General features: G+C 44.6%; 1 protein-coding gene across 1 annotated transcript in view; it reads right to left on the reverse strand.

Moving 5' to 3' along the window:
• cacna1bb (calcium channel, voltage-dependent, N type, alpha 1B subunit, b) overlaps positions 1-15000 on the reverse strand; it is a gene marked incomplete at both ends in the record, with an annotated part of 146147 nt that overhangs the window by 40865 nt on the left and 90282 nt on the right. Inside the window, 9 exons of the mRNA XM_080847519.1 lie at positions 1071-1200; positions 2339-2474; positions 2690-2880; positions 3097-3864; positions 7779-7841; positions 10222-10328; positions 11204-11271; positions 12239-12356; positions 12548-12620. Of these exons, the coding sequence (XP_080703645.1) occupies positions 1071-1200; positions 2339-2474; positions 2690-2880; positions 3097-3864; positions 7779-7841; positions 10222-10328; positions 11204-11271; positions 12239-12356; positions 12548-12620 (1654 nt within the window). The remainder of the gene's footprint in view (positions 1-1070; positions 1201-2338; positions 2475-2689; positions 2881-3096; positions 3865-7778; positions 7842-10221; positions 10329-11203; positions 11272-12238; positions 12357-12547; positions 12621-15000) is intronic.

Consider the following 15000-nt stretch of genomic DNA (forward strand, 5'->3'; position numbering starts at 1 on the left):
AGCACTGGCTACGTATCACATATGTGTCACATACGTATCTGTCTGCCATGAAAAAGCCTCTACACATTTCTGTAAAGAAACACTTTGTCATCAGCCACATTTTTCACTCACAGGACCAGATAGCTATCAAGTTGTGACCGTCCAAATCACTCTGACGGACCAGTCAATCCTAATGAATGAGGCAGTGAGCCGGAAAAAGAACAAACTGGAGGATCCAGAGGCTGTGTGTGTGTATTTATTTGCCTGTGCATGTGTATCTGTAATACTCTGTATGTATGTGCTTGAGTGTGTGTGCCTGTGTGTGGGCGTGGGCATGTGTGTGTGTGTGTGTTTCTGCATGTGTCTCTCTGTAAGCAATGCATGTATCCGTGTGTGTGTGTGTGTGTGTGTATGTGTGTGTGTGTGTGTGTGTGTGTGTGTCCATGTGTGTGTGTTTGTGTGTGTGTGTTGATGGACTGTGGCCTGATGAAGGTTCAGTGCATATATAAGTGCTGAGGAGAGGCTTCACACACTGAGCGGGGGCATCCAGGCTTGCAGCCAAGCTGCTGATGAAATCAAATAAATCGCTCAGGCTGAGGGGCAGGAGGCGTGAGGCTCCAACAGGGGGCCGCAGGGTCGTCAAGCTCAGCCTCGGGTGCTTTTGCCAGGGCCTCACTCGACAGCCCGAACCACCAATCACCCTGCAGGCAGAGCCTCAACAGCCGGAAGCGCCACTGCCCATGGAGAGGCTGCTCAACCAGAGGGTTGGAACAGCCGCCCGACCCACTCACAGGCCAATATCTACATCTGTATTTACAGAGTCAGTTGTATAGGATTAAGGTTAAGCCGATATTGCTGAACCCCTATCTGTGAAGACAGTCCTACAGGCACTATGAGCAGAATGGGTGTGCTGTGGTGTGAGCATGTGTGGTGAATCAGCATTGCTACGCGTGTGCTTAGTGTATGTGGGAATCTGTGTGCGTGCTCAGTTCGGTTTGCTGTGCATGTGTCTATGTGAGAGGTTGTGTGTGCATTCTCACTGGGTTTTGAGTGTGTGTGTGTGCGTGTGTCTGCGCGTGTTTGTGTCTCACTTGGTTCCGCGGTGCGTCGGGTTGCACGGGATCTTCAGCAGCCAGAGCGATGCTGCTCATAGTGATGACCAGCAGGATGCACATCTCAAAGTAGCGCAGGTTCACCACGTAGTGGCACAGCCGCCTCACCCTGGGCATCAGAGTTACACAACATCAGCCAACATTACCCTCCTGAGTTAGACAACATCAGCCAACATTACCCTGCCCATTCCCCTCCCCACCTCACACAACATCAGCCAACATTACCCTCCCCACCTCACACAACATCAGCCAACATTACCCTCCTGAGTTAGCCAACATTACCCTGCCACCTTACACAACATCAGTCAACATTACCCTCCCACCTTACACAACATCAGTCAACATTACCCTCCCACCTTACACAACATCAGCCAACATTACCCTCCCACCTTACACAACATCAGCCAACATTACCCTCCTGAGTTAGACAACATCAGCCAACATTACCCTCCTGAGTTAGACAACATCAGCCAACATTACCCTACTGAGTTAGACATCATCAGCCAACATTACCCTCACACCTATCATAACATCAGCCAACATTACCCTCCCACCTTACACAACATCAGCCAACATTACCCTCCCACCTTACACAACATCAGCCAACATTACCCTCCTGAGTTAGACAACATCAGCCAACATTACCCTCCCACCTTACACAACATCAGCCAACATTACCCTCCTGAGTTAGACAACATCAGCCAACATTACCCTCCTGAGTTAGACAACATCAGCCAACATTACCCTCCCGCCTTACACAACCAGACACACAGTTACATAAACTCAACTCAACTAACATGCAGTCCACACCAGTCTTAGAGTTATGCATGTCCATGAATAATCATACAGGACATTCACACCACTTAACCGACGCAGTGCAGTATGAGAAAAGGTGTTGCTACAGTAAGACCTGAACAGCATTATCAGCCATCAGGCTCTCAGTCGATCAGTCTTCATCACAGCACAGTCCACGCCTACGACTATACATCCTAGCACAGATGGAGAGGGAGGGGGGTGGATGGAAAGACAAACTGATACGCCGGCTATCCATCTACTCGTCAATTTAACCATTTATCTGTCTGTCCACCCTTCCACTCACTCATGCAGCAATCTATCTTCCGACCCATCCGTCTCTTCATCCATCCCTTAATTCATCCCTCCATCCATCTCTTCATTAATCCCTCAATCCATCTCTTCATTCATCCCTCCATCCATCCCCCTGTCCTGCGCTGGCTGGCGAGACTTACGGGTTGGTCTGTCCGAACACAAACATGGAGCTGTAGGGGAGGATCTCTTTAGGCCCATTCTGCCCCTCCTCCTCCTCATCCTCCAGCTCTTTCTTTTCCTCGTTCAGAAGGAGGCTATCCCCATCCAGGTTATTCACTGCACACATAACATACAGTTATATATACATATAAACATACGGTACATATATATATATATAAATATATATATACATACTGATTAATGTGAAGCTGTCACATGTTTTATTTTGAAATACTAAAGCTGATCTTAAAGGAGAAATGACTTGGGTAGTTTGCTGTTAGTGTGAAAATACAAGCGGCTATAAGCCTACAGGAACAGAAGAGGATACTGACTGGGAATGATGGTGGTTTCGCCAGGAGGGGCTGTGATGGTCACAGGGATGTGGATGCCTGTTTGGCCACTTCGGCTGTTGTTCTTCAGGTTGTCGGCATCTTCAGGCTTCTCCAAGACAGGCAGCAGCTCTGAGGGAGACTGCAAGGGGCTGGTGGCCGACCCGTCAGCGTCTGTGTCGGAGTATCTGTCCCTGAAATGTAAATGACATTTGAGATTTCTCCATCACACTGACTTATCTTCCACCAGACAAAAAAAAAACTTAAGAATTTGAGGTGGGGAAGTTATAAAAACAAAACCAAAATCTGCTGAATTGACATGGAATAGCGCAGTCATGCTGTGAGTGCAGTTTATTAATGCCTTCGTCTCCAAGCTAAAATAAGCACTAAAATAACAAGCGCTAACCCACCTGTGGGCCTTGGTCCGCTCACTGTCTCCATTCTCCCTGCCCTCCTCTCCCTCCACAGTGGACTGGGCTCTCAGCACCCGCTGCTGATGCCTCCTCCGCTCCCCGTTAGCCTCCCTCTCTCCGTCTCTGTGGGCCCGGCTGCGCCTCTCCCCCCGGCCTCCGTTGGACAGGCCCCCGTTGCCCTCGCCCCTGGACTGCCTGTGGGAGTGGTGGTGCCTGTGCTCCCTGTCTTTGTCCCTCGCCCTCTCACCCCCATCTTCCTCCGGAGATCCGCCCCCCTGGTGGTGGTGCCTGTGCCCACTGTTAGGGCCCCCGTCCTGGCTGTGGCTGTGCTCCAGCCTCCCCTCGCGCCGCTCGCGGCTGCGGCTGTGGTGGGTGTGGTGCCTGCTGCCCGTCCGGCCCTCCCCCTGGGCCTCGCCGTTCTCGTGGGCCGAGCGGTCCCTGTGGCGGTGGTGCTTGTGTGGGTGCGCCGCCTGCTGCGACTGCGACTGATCGTCCTGCGCCTCTCCGTCCGCTGCCGGCCTCGGTGGTTTCTCAGTCCCGTTACCGCTGCCCTCTCCGTTTGTGCCGTTGCCCGTCTCGACCAGCAGGGGGCGGTCGTGGTGTGTCTTCATGTCGGGCCGCAGCTGTAGGGCGGAGGAGAGGCGGCGGCGCTCCTCGGGCTCCAGCTCGTTGTAGAGCGCCTCACTACTGGCCCGCAGGTGGTGGCGCCGCAGCTGCGTGGTGCGCTGCTCCCACACCGACATCTTCAGCGAGCGCCCCTCCTTGCTGCGCACGGCACAGGGTCAAAGGTCACAGGTCAGAAGTCATGGTCCACAAACACTCACTGCAGCTTGGTGAGACCTCCCTTGAGGGACTATAAAACACCTTCATAAGCCTTACATTTGAAAAAGTTAAAGTGTAAAGAAACCTGGCTGTTTAGCTGTATTGCTCTTCAGTACATCACTCTTGTTGTACCCACACTTATCACCCTCATAGCTTATTGTTTGCTAAGCAACCTCATAAGCAAGGAAGATATTTATAGTTAACTCTATTCAATCTATTACCTGTTTTCCCCCAAAGTCTTCATCAGTACTGTAACACAATTCTTGTCTTTACTGTGTTGAGTGTTAAAACATGAGGCATTGGGCTTATCCAAGCATGACCGTTCTGAATGGCTAGTGCCTGTAAGGCTCAAAAAAGTGGCAAACAGTCTCTAAGTAGAAATATATAAAGGATGTTTCACCTTCTTTACCTCTCAAAATAGTTTAGATAAAACCTAGTTTTTTACTATTTGTGTTACGTGAGCCACATGACCAAAACAGGCCTCTGAGACAAAGTCTTACTAGCAACAAAACTATTCACAATTTTCCAGTTTTATGTGCGTTACAAATTTCTCATACATAAAGGGACCATCTTTTAGGACACTGCATTATGTAACTGTAACATATTACATGAAATAGTAGTTTATATGGTCCAAAAAATAACCACTACAGATTTACTTCACTGCAAACTACAGATTTATTTATCTGCTAAATAGTGCTGCTTCAGAAGCACGACAGCAGGTTGAACTTTCAGTTTACCAGAGGGCATATGAAAAAGCTTGCGCTAAAACAATCTTGTGGCATCGATAAAAAGAAAAAAGGCTTTCAGAGTCTATATTTCCAACCAGGCATGAGAACAATCGTGTAATTTAAGAGGAAAAACAACAATTGTATAATTTAAGAGGAAAAACAACCACACACAATAATAAAGATGGTCTTTATGGGTGTGCTCAGAAGTTGGTTGACCATGGGAAATATTCATTTAGCCTGCTCCATTGACTCATACACCTGTACTACAAACAGGGTCTGTGCGTAAAGACAGACTCTTAGGACTGTTTGAGGGTACACGGGACACAAAGGATGTCGGACTCGGAACTCTAGTTCCATATTAATCGATGAAAACTGCCTTTGGGAAATGATGGAATATGGCAGATGGTATAAACAAATGTAGCCTATTTTTGACCCATAAAGCCTCAATTACTTATGAAGATGAAACTGGATTTTTCATAGCAAAGAAATGTGCAAAAAGACATCTGTTCAGAAAGTATCATAATGTGCGCAGGTCCTTTCCTCCAATCACAGACCTCTTCCTGGGTTCACACCCTTCAAGGCAGTCATCTGTCATATCAACACCGCCCAGCTGCTGCCCCCCCTAATCTGCCCAGTATCAACCATCCCTGTACTTCAGAACTTCTTCTCTCTTTAAGAGACTGTTTTAACTCTGTCCACTCTGGATCAAATATACCAATTACTAATCTTTCCTCTGTTTCCCTTTCAAACTACTCTGCGTACTTTTTCTCTTTTGATCAGGGGCAGTATATATTCACGTTTGACACTACTGCAGGTCGCTATCACTCCTCCTCTTCCACTAATAGCACTTTGGCACTTCACTCTTTACACGGTTGGCAACTTTCCCTCCATCCCTTTGCCTTGTCTACATAAACAGGCCTAATGCCCTTTGATTCACATCAATCCTGCCGTGGCATTTTATGAGCACTCCAAACTTAAAGCAAGCCTCTGTGCACTGCGTGCCTCTGTTTGCCAACACACTGCAGCCACTAGAACTGGTGCCAAGTGTTTTAAGTTACTCGAGCAAGACATCAAACACGAAGCCGGTCCAAAACTGATGAAATAAGAGTTATTGTAAAACCTTATTAAAGTCACCTGACTTCTGAGCTCCGCGTCCTTTTCTATTAGCCTGACTCTACCGAGGGGGACAGAAACTCATTAAAAAAGCTAATTGGCCTGAATAAATAACCACCCAATATCTCCACAGGTCAGCACATTCATTTACTAGGTCGCCCCTGATCTCCACTTTAGTGATCAAAAAAAAGTTTAAAAAGGAACTCGGGTGACATTTTCATTTCTTCAAGGTGCAGTCCGTCTCTCAAATACAGAGCAACCTTAGCCTCGCAGGTTTTTTGTTGATGGATGGCAAGTTGCCAATCACCGATGTGAAACTGTTTTGAACTTCCATGACTTTTTAAATTATTTCAGCACAATTGCCTGGAATCAAGGATGGCTTATCTGAGCAGAGAGATTAGATGGTGCTAATTCAGACAGCGCACACTGCAGTGAGGAAAACAGTTGAGAAAAGAAAAGGTCACCGTGTTCCTTTGTTACTATTTTGACCAAGAAAGGATAAAAAAAAAAGAAAAGGAAAAAACACACGTGGGAGACGGCTGAGGAGGGAGAAACATCCATTAGGGCAGTGAGTCATCGTCTGCTCGCAGTCACGAGAGACGAGGCATCGTCATGGTAGCGGTAACCTAGATGCAGATGCGGGAGCCAGGCTGGCATCTCACTTTCTGTCTGGGACACTGTGCAACTTCCACTGTATGTGACGGTCATTAGCATGTATGACTGTGACTTCATTACATGACTATGGGGGAACTGTACCTCATGTAGCTGCGGCAAGGGGAGTACAAATAACTCCTAAAGGCAATGGAAAGGGTTGTGTGACACAGCGCAGCAGCACGGAAGACAGGTAAGCGACAGACAGGTTAACCACAGACAGCAGCGGGAGGGAGGGAGAGACAGAAGACAACAGTTAATGCACACAAGAGACAGGGGACTTACACAGAACATTTATAACAGCTAAAAGAACACAGACAGGAATCTGATCAGAGGCTAGTAGACCAGTCTGTTGGCAATGCCAAGTACACACACACACATAAACACACAAAAACACACACACACACACACACACACACACACATTTACTCACTCACAGAGAAACACAAATACACACAAAGAAACATATACTCAAGACACTGTGATAGGTGCTGCATCAAATGAGGACAATACAAATGAGAGGGACACACAGAAAACCCTGTCTCAAACCTCACATAACCTGACTCTGGATCAGACACGGCTCTGATCTCTAATCTGAGAAACATACACATCTGATCAGGCACACATTCATTCAAGAGTCAGCCCCTTTCTAAGACGGGAGGACTATGGGCCTGCACCTCATGTCAGCCTACCTAAGATCCACCTAAACTCTCTGATGTCTTATGTGTGCTTCTCTTGATATACTCTTGAGCTTTAGTGTAGTGTGGTAATAAGTTCACCCCAGTGAATGTCTCATTATTCTTTAGCGTGGGTACTTTTAGTGTGAATCAGTCACACACAAAGCTGCCACACTGTAGCTGTGAGGCATTCACGCAATGCCCAACTAGGTCTTGCAAACTTGTTCTACACGGCCACAGGGCCAGCATGCAGTAAATCAATGAGGCTGTTCATGCAGTGAACGAGGGGAAACATACACATGCCCAGCTAGGAGGCTAAAGCAGTGCATCATCACCTAAGTTCTACCAGAGAACTACAAGTCCCATCTACTGAAGCATAACACATCGATCAGGCTAACAGGCTACTAACAGGCTACTTCATGTCAGGAGCAAGACAGTAGGAGGAGAGAGGGACGTGGGTACAGGAGGTGAGGTAAAGGTGGAGGAAAGAGATTTAGAGAAAGGGAGAGATAGAATGGGGAGGGGGGGAGATAAGGACACAAGAAGAGAAGAGAAGGAGGAAAATGAGAGGAGGACAAAAGAGGAGGGTATGCTGGGCAAGTACAGGGGGGAGAATTGGAGGAAAGGAGAGGAGAAGAGAGGAGGAGAAACGAGGTTGACGATATCTCAACGGAGAGCAAAAACTCACGGTGAATGAGCGCTGCAGATGGAGGAGCTGCGAGAGATCGCCCCTCGATTTTGCTTTACAAAACTGCACATGCAAAACAAAAGAAAGAAACAACAACAAGTGATGAGACAAGAACAGAACAGAACCGAACAGAAAGGTGCGTTTTAGGGTGTGCCACAGAGAGGAGCTCAGACGGTGACATCCTGACTCAGTCCACCTGCTTCCTGCTTAGCTTGAACGGACAGAGAAACACAAACATTGGTAACACCAACACACATGACAAAAAGACAAAAAAAAACAAATGTATATGACACAGCAATTGTGATTCATCTGAAACAATTAGATGCTACTTTTCTTTCCAGGTTTTGACAAGTACTTGTATCAAATGGGCCTGAATGACAGAGTTACTAAAACACTGAATGGCTAAAATTGTAAAAAAAGGAAAATGTTAATAGCCATGACACAACATCCCAACATTTATGTAAAGATGAGACAGAAAAACAGAATGAAACATCAAAAGCATATGTGTTTCACAGATGTAGAACACGCAGTGTTAACAAAAACGGTGTCTCAATTTGCCTTATTTAAGCAAGCCCTCCCTGAAGTGAATAGAACAACATGTTTTTCCCTTGGTAATGGGTTAGTGCCATCCAAAGGGTCAGCAGTTCTTCTGAAGGGAAAGCCATTTCAGCCTATTAAACCCAAATTAGTTCATGAAATCTCGGAAATCGCAAAGTGGTACAATGGTGTTCATTGTGAAAAAAAAAAAATTATTTCAGAAGCTAAAAACACACCAATTTAGAAAAAAAAACACATTAACACAGCCATCTTGCAGATGATACTGACCTAATAGATATCCTATAGATTTGTAACAGTGGCTGGGAAACACAATGAGCAGTGCACCATATTGAAAATGACCCTTTGATGAAAACAAGTATACTATGATTACATGAAGTTACAATAAACTACATAAAAAAATCGAAATAATTTGGAGCCCATGTCATCTAAGATTCAGGGAAAACGGTGGAGAAGTATCTGAATGTCTATCATATCAGCATGAGACATGCTTGCAGTTATTTGCATGGCTGAAAATAATTCCATTTTAAAAATAGCAGCATAAATAACTGTCTCACAAAGAGAATCTTTTAGGATACATTGAAAGCTACGCATTAACCTTGTTTAAAGGGGGAAGTGGACTTCTCCCCTTTTTTGTAACTGTCTCTGATTTAGTCATCATGTGTGATGTTTCCTGTATGTATTGAAATCTGAATTATTAAGATGTTTCCATATATATCTTTTTTTTTATCACCGTTTTAACCTGACAGTACATTTAAATGTGTGGTTTCCTCAGCCTGGTATCGCATTGTCATTCATGTGACTTTACCTCTCTACATTAATCATGTGACTCCTTACTTGTCCATACTGATTGTGTGATTACTTGTAAACATCTACAAGAAACAGCCCAAAGGCAGCCATTTTGACTCACCCGAATGTATAAGCATTTCTCTGTAATTGTAATTAAATAGCCAATAGATATTAAAAGCTTCTGGAATGTATTCACTTCCCCCGAGTGCTTCAGATTCCTTAAACGATACATAAATAACCGTGAACTAAAATGAGTAATGAGTAAATGAGGCATGGGAGGATATAGGAATATTGCAGTGCTGCTTCTTCATCATCTGCTAGTCAGTAAAGACTAGGTAATGAGTACAAATGTGATGACAGATGATTCGTGTCATGAAACAGTAATGAAAAGTGGCTGCCAGCACATATGTAGGAAGGAATGTTGACTGTGGCCATTACCAAAGGGTGACATGAAAGTGCTTTAAGATGGTAGGCTATGGTCGAGATATTCACACATGCAAACTGTGCAAAACTCATTATGAATTATTATGATTGAAACACTCAAGTGTGAACGTTTAATTTGCTTTTACCCTCACAATTTAAAAAAACATCTTCAGTCACACGCACATGGGACCTTATCGGCCAAAGACAAGTCACAGTTAAACAGAGTGTTTTTAAAGAACTAGTCATGCTAACAGCAGGTAAGCTTGCTAACAAATCTACAGGTGCCTGAATGAAGACACCTAGCAATGAAATGAGTAATGACATAATTACATGCCTCAAAGACACAACGCCCACTGTGTCCTTTGAGATGGAGAAGACATAGCTGAAACTGTGCATTCACAAGTTGCAAACATTCATCAAATATTCCTCTGAGGAATAGTACACATTTTTGGCGATAAACCCTGTCCATAAGGAAACAAACATTATATCCCCAGAGCACCAGAATACGGCAGCACACACATTTATATATAAAAAAGCAAGTGACACAGAGTGTATATGCTACTTGAAACTCAAAAAACAGATAAGACACAGGGACAACACTGTGACATACATAAGCAAAAAGCAGTCAAAAGACCAAAGACCAAGGAACATCTACGATCTACTTTTGCAGACTTACGCTGTGATGGAGATGTTGGCCGCTGACATGGGACTGACCTCCTTCACCTCCATGGCCTTCTGAAGGGCCAGCTTTTTATTGGCTTCTTCTTCCTGCTGTTCCTCGTCCTAGCCAATAGCAATACACCACAAAGTCATGGGGAGGAGGGGCATGAGCAGTCAAAGGCAAAGCAGCATCAAAGCAGGAACTACATGTAGTTGCACTGACATTGATTGGTCTAAAATGGCATGAGCAAGGATATGTGTAATGCCTCATTACTATCTATAGTGCTGAGATAACATCAATGCTTAATGTGACAGGTAGGCCATATATGAGTATACAAGGACAAGTAAAATTGGTGGCATCCTTACCCAGGAGGAAGGGGAAAAACAATCTGAGAATTGCAGAAGCCATTTTTGGGAACACTTCTATGCCATTTCTGGGAACACTTCTATTCCATTTCTGAGAACACTTCTCTGTGCTTCCTTGGTAACATCAAAATTGCGTGCCCTGTTTTGCTGGGCCATGCTGATGCACTCTATACACCTTTTATTTTATCCATCAGTCACAGGAGGACTGTTTTGAATGACTCCTTTATCTCGAGCAGCTCTTCTGAACAATGCCTGTGCACTAAGGCTTACTAGGAATGACGTCAAACAGACGTCTACGCAACCCTGATCCTTGAGGCAGCTAATTATTCTTTTTCCATTTGCGAGGTGCTTTCATCAGAAATGACTTACAAGGGTAGACCAATAATGAATGAGCAAAGTTCAACAAGCAAACTGTTCAAAGAGACTCTCCTGCTACCACAGGGTTGTTTGCAACAGCAGATACAGGTGCGTGAAGTGCTGTCGAGCGGACCAAGGAGTGAACGTTGTGGCATCAGCACTGTCGTCATGACGCATTTCAAAGACCTCTGATTGCCTGTGTTGAGCCTTTTCATCAATGGGCTTACTGGGAAACGGGGAGTCAGAAGGTGATAGGTCTCAGAGAGCTGGCTTACCTTTGTGAGTTCTTGCGCATTAGCGAGGTTGTCGACAGCAATGGCCAAAAATACATTTAGCAGAGTGTCTGGTGAGGTTTAAGTTCAGGATTATCACTCCCATGATACATTTTTCTGCCATTTCCAAATACAAACAAAGGTACACCAAAACATCTATAGGATTGATACAGTACAGGTTCCATGCACAGGTGTCCTTACATTTCCTGTGAAAGCAATTTTACATTTGAGAAGATAGCTCCGAAAGTCAGCCTTAGAATAACCTTGCTTGAACACCTGCATAAAGACATTTATCTGAAACATCCTGTGATAGAGATCATTTTGAAACACTCATCTTGACTTTATTAGTCAAGTGCCTTGTATTAATAATTACCTTGTATGAATCATGTGCTTATGTACGCATGAACAAGGCTTTTCTGTGTGTGTATAACTAAGATTATCAGGTGCTGATGCCACTTAGTCTGCATATGCGTAGATGAGCTCTATGTTTGGGTGAGCTCAGAGGTGATAAGAAGGGTCGAACTGTGCTTGTTCAACTCTGTGTAAAACTGACATCCTTTTTCATTTCAAAAAGTGCAGTTGGGATGACACAAGGGGGCTTTTAGTTGAGTGTGGCTATTCTTGCGGACGTTAGAAACATTTATGACGTCAGAGTAAGATACATCTTAAGTATATAAACCCTGTGCGATGTTAGTGAAATTGCTACACTTCCATCCTTGTGCTGCGAGTGAGCCCGATTGCAATTGTTGTTTGTAATAAATATACTGATCTACAGCTCCGGAGTCCTGAGATAATTTGATTGTGAATATTCACCTAACATCCTGCTTTTTTTTTTTAAACTGAGGACTGGATCAGTTTAAATCGTAAATCAAACAAATACCTGAATACAACTGTACATGGCAGTTCCTCAGGTGAAACATGCCTGAGGACTCACACTGGGAGATACACTGGCACACATGCACGATGGAGATTACTAAAATAAAGCAAATCGGCAAGCCGCTCCCTCTCGCCTCTCTGTGGAGTGCACACACAGGATACAGTTTCCAAAAAGAGTGAGGATGATGAAGTAGACAGAGGAGAACATTCCACCGTGGACGCCCCCCTGGGATTCAATCCCGTGATACATCACTTCATTCCAGTCCTCTCCTGTCAGAATCTGTGGGTGGCAGACAATCGGATTTCAACCCTAGGCAGCAGCATTTCATCATGTTGTGGAAGGATAGCTTCTTTTTCTCCATAACTCCTCATTATGAAAGCACACAATGCATTGTATCGGTCTCATTTTTCTTTTCTAATAAGTCAGAATCAGAAGTATAAAATGATTAAGAGAAAAAAGTTGTTGCTCACCTGGAAGACTGTCATGATAGCAGAGGGAAAGTTGTCAAAGTTTGTAGTTGGTGTTTCATCTTCAAAGTTAAACCTGAGGAATAAGGCATAAGACAGTCGGCAAACTTGAATAGTTGCATAGTGGCTGCATAATTGCAGAGCTGTAGCCAAATTCAAGCACAAAAATATACCACTTTTGCATACACAACAATACATGGAAAAAGGCCAAGAGATGCAAGATCTGACAGGACAACAGATGACAACAGGTGAGGTTAATTACAGTGCTGTGACTTCTAAGATTTCACCATCTTCAGGGATCTGACTACTCCATAAACTGACAGGCAACATGGTTAAAAAACACATGGAGGGGGTCACTGTGGCTCAAACAGTAGCCCCGACCACATTTGGGCTTGACGCTCAAGGAGGTCACGGGTTTGAATTCGGCCCGATGCCATTTCTCCTGTCCAAACCCCACCTCTCCTCCCTCTCATTTCCTGTCACAATCTTCACTGCTCTGTCAATTAAAGGCATAAAAAGCCCAAAAACAAATAAAAAAAAACATGGACTTGTTTTTGTCGCCGCCCCCCATATTTTCATGCACCAACTGCACCATCTGTCCTGAGCTTTGAATCACTATTTGTCACCAAATGTTGACATTCATGTCGCATAGCATAAGACCCAGTGATGATGCATATGCCTCACTATCTGTTCCACGCAGAAGCATGTATTGTCGGACATGCCTACATGTGTCGTATATGTGGCACGGTTATGCAACATACCACATCAAATTCCCAACACCTATCTTTGGTCCTCTGACAGATGGTACAGTCCACTAGTATGATTAAACATAGGGCTGACCATTCCAAATGCCATAGGAACGAGTGATGAAAGGGGGAAGTAGAGATCAGATGAGAGAAGAGACAGATGGGGGAAGGACAGAGAAGATGAGTGCAAATTCAGTCCTCACTGTGTTGCTTCGAGGAACACTCCAGCGATGCAACAAGAGGCTTATTTTACTGACCAGAGCATTGTTTTTGCTTCAGTGGTCACACCGTCCAAGAATCTCTATTTTAACAGAGGGAAAAAGCCTGACTTGCATTTCTTTTCCGCAAGAGGCCACTCCACACATGTTATTACCTCACACAGCAAGAGCCGTTCCAAGCCGCTTCTGACCACATTTTATCAAGAGATGCTGTGGTTCCAGGATTGCATCAGAGATGGCCTGAGGATGTTTTCCGACCTATGGCTTGTTTGCTTGGATCCACAACTGGTACTAAATTGTTTCTCATTGCTCCAATGTTGCATAATACCGTGGGTTTAGTTTGCCTTCACATTTTCACATTTTTTCCGAATGTACCCGAAATTTTAAAATCCACGTGCTGGCAGACTGCTCCCTCATTGGTTACTTTGTGTTTCTGCTACAATACGCTCACTTGCACCAAAACACCTGTTTTTTTAGGTGATTATTTTGGTGTGGATCCTGGGGGAATGACTATATTCTGACTTAACACACTGGAAGGAGGCCTGATTCAAAAGAACAAACGCCTGCATGTGTGAGCGTGCCCGGAGAGAGGTTCTTAATCCTGCTGGCCCTGCTCTACGCTTTGCGTAGCTGACCTAACTCATCAGAGCTATTGATTGGCTGAAGACACCTGATTTAGCTACTCAAGATTATCGTAATTACAGTTCAATCAAGATTTACACCAGAACGTCTGACCTGAAATACGTCTGCTAGATAAACTTGAGGAGTAGAGAGACTCCTTTATTCAGGTTCACCTATTTGGTGAAAATGTAATGAGAAGAATTTTGGTAATGTCGTTTTATGGTCTTTTCGTACTGCTGTCAAAATAAGCAACATCTAGTCCAAGTCTCACAAAGTTGATTTATACTGTGGAACGTACACTTGCTACTGCAGCAGTTGAGATATGCTGAAAAATGTAACTTAAGCTCAGTTATCTACTTTTCTCTCAAACAACACACTGAGCTGCACAGAGACACTTTTGACCAGATCTAGCCCGAATGAGGTCTTGATCTAGACAAGTTCAGGACCAGATCTAGCCCTAATGAGGTCTGGATCTAAACCAGTTCAAGACCAGAACTAGCCCTAATGAGGTCTGGATCTAAACCAGTTCAGGACCAGAACTAGCTTTAATGAGGTCTGGATCTACACCAGTTCAGGACCATAACTAACCCTAATGAGTTCTGGATCTGCACCAGTTCAAGACCAGAACTAGCTTTAATGAGGTCTGGATCTGCACCAGTTCAGGACAGATCTGTTCCGTAGTCTGCTCCGTATTTTATTCCACTTTAGACACAGGACTTGGGAATATCATCCCTCTTTGCATCTGCATCCGTCACTCAGTTGTTAAAACGTTCTGACAGAAGGATTCCTCACAGCAGGCACAGCTGGCTTCTCTCCACATCACTGCTGCTGAGACTGAGCCGCATCACTGGGGTGATTTTCAAAGAGGGCT

Source organism: Sprattus sprattus (genome assembly GCF_963457725.1).
Source record: "Sprattus sprattus genome assembly, chromosome: 11".
Taxonomy (NCBI): Eukaryota; Metazoa; Chordata; class Actinopteri; order Clupeiformes; family Clupeidae; genus Sprattus; species Sprattus sprattus.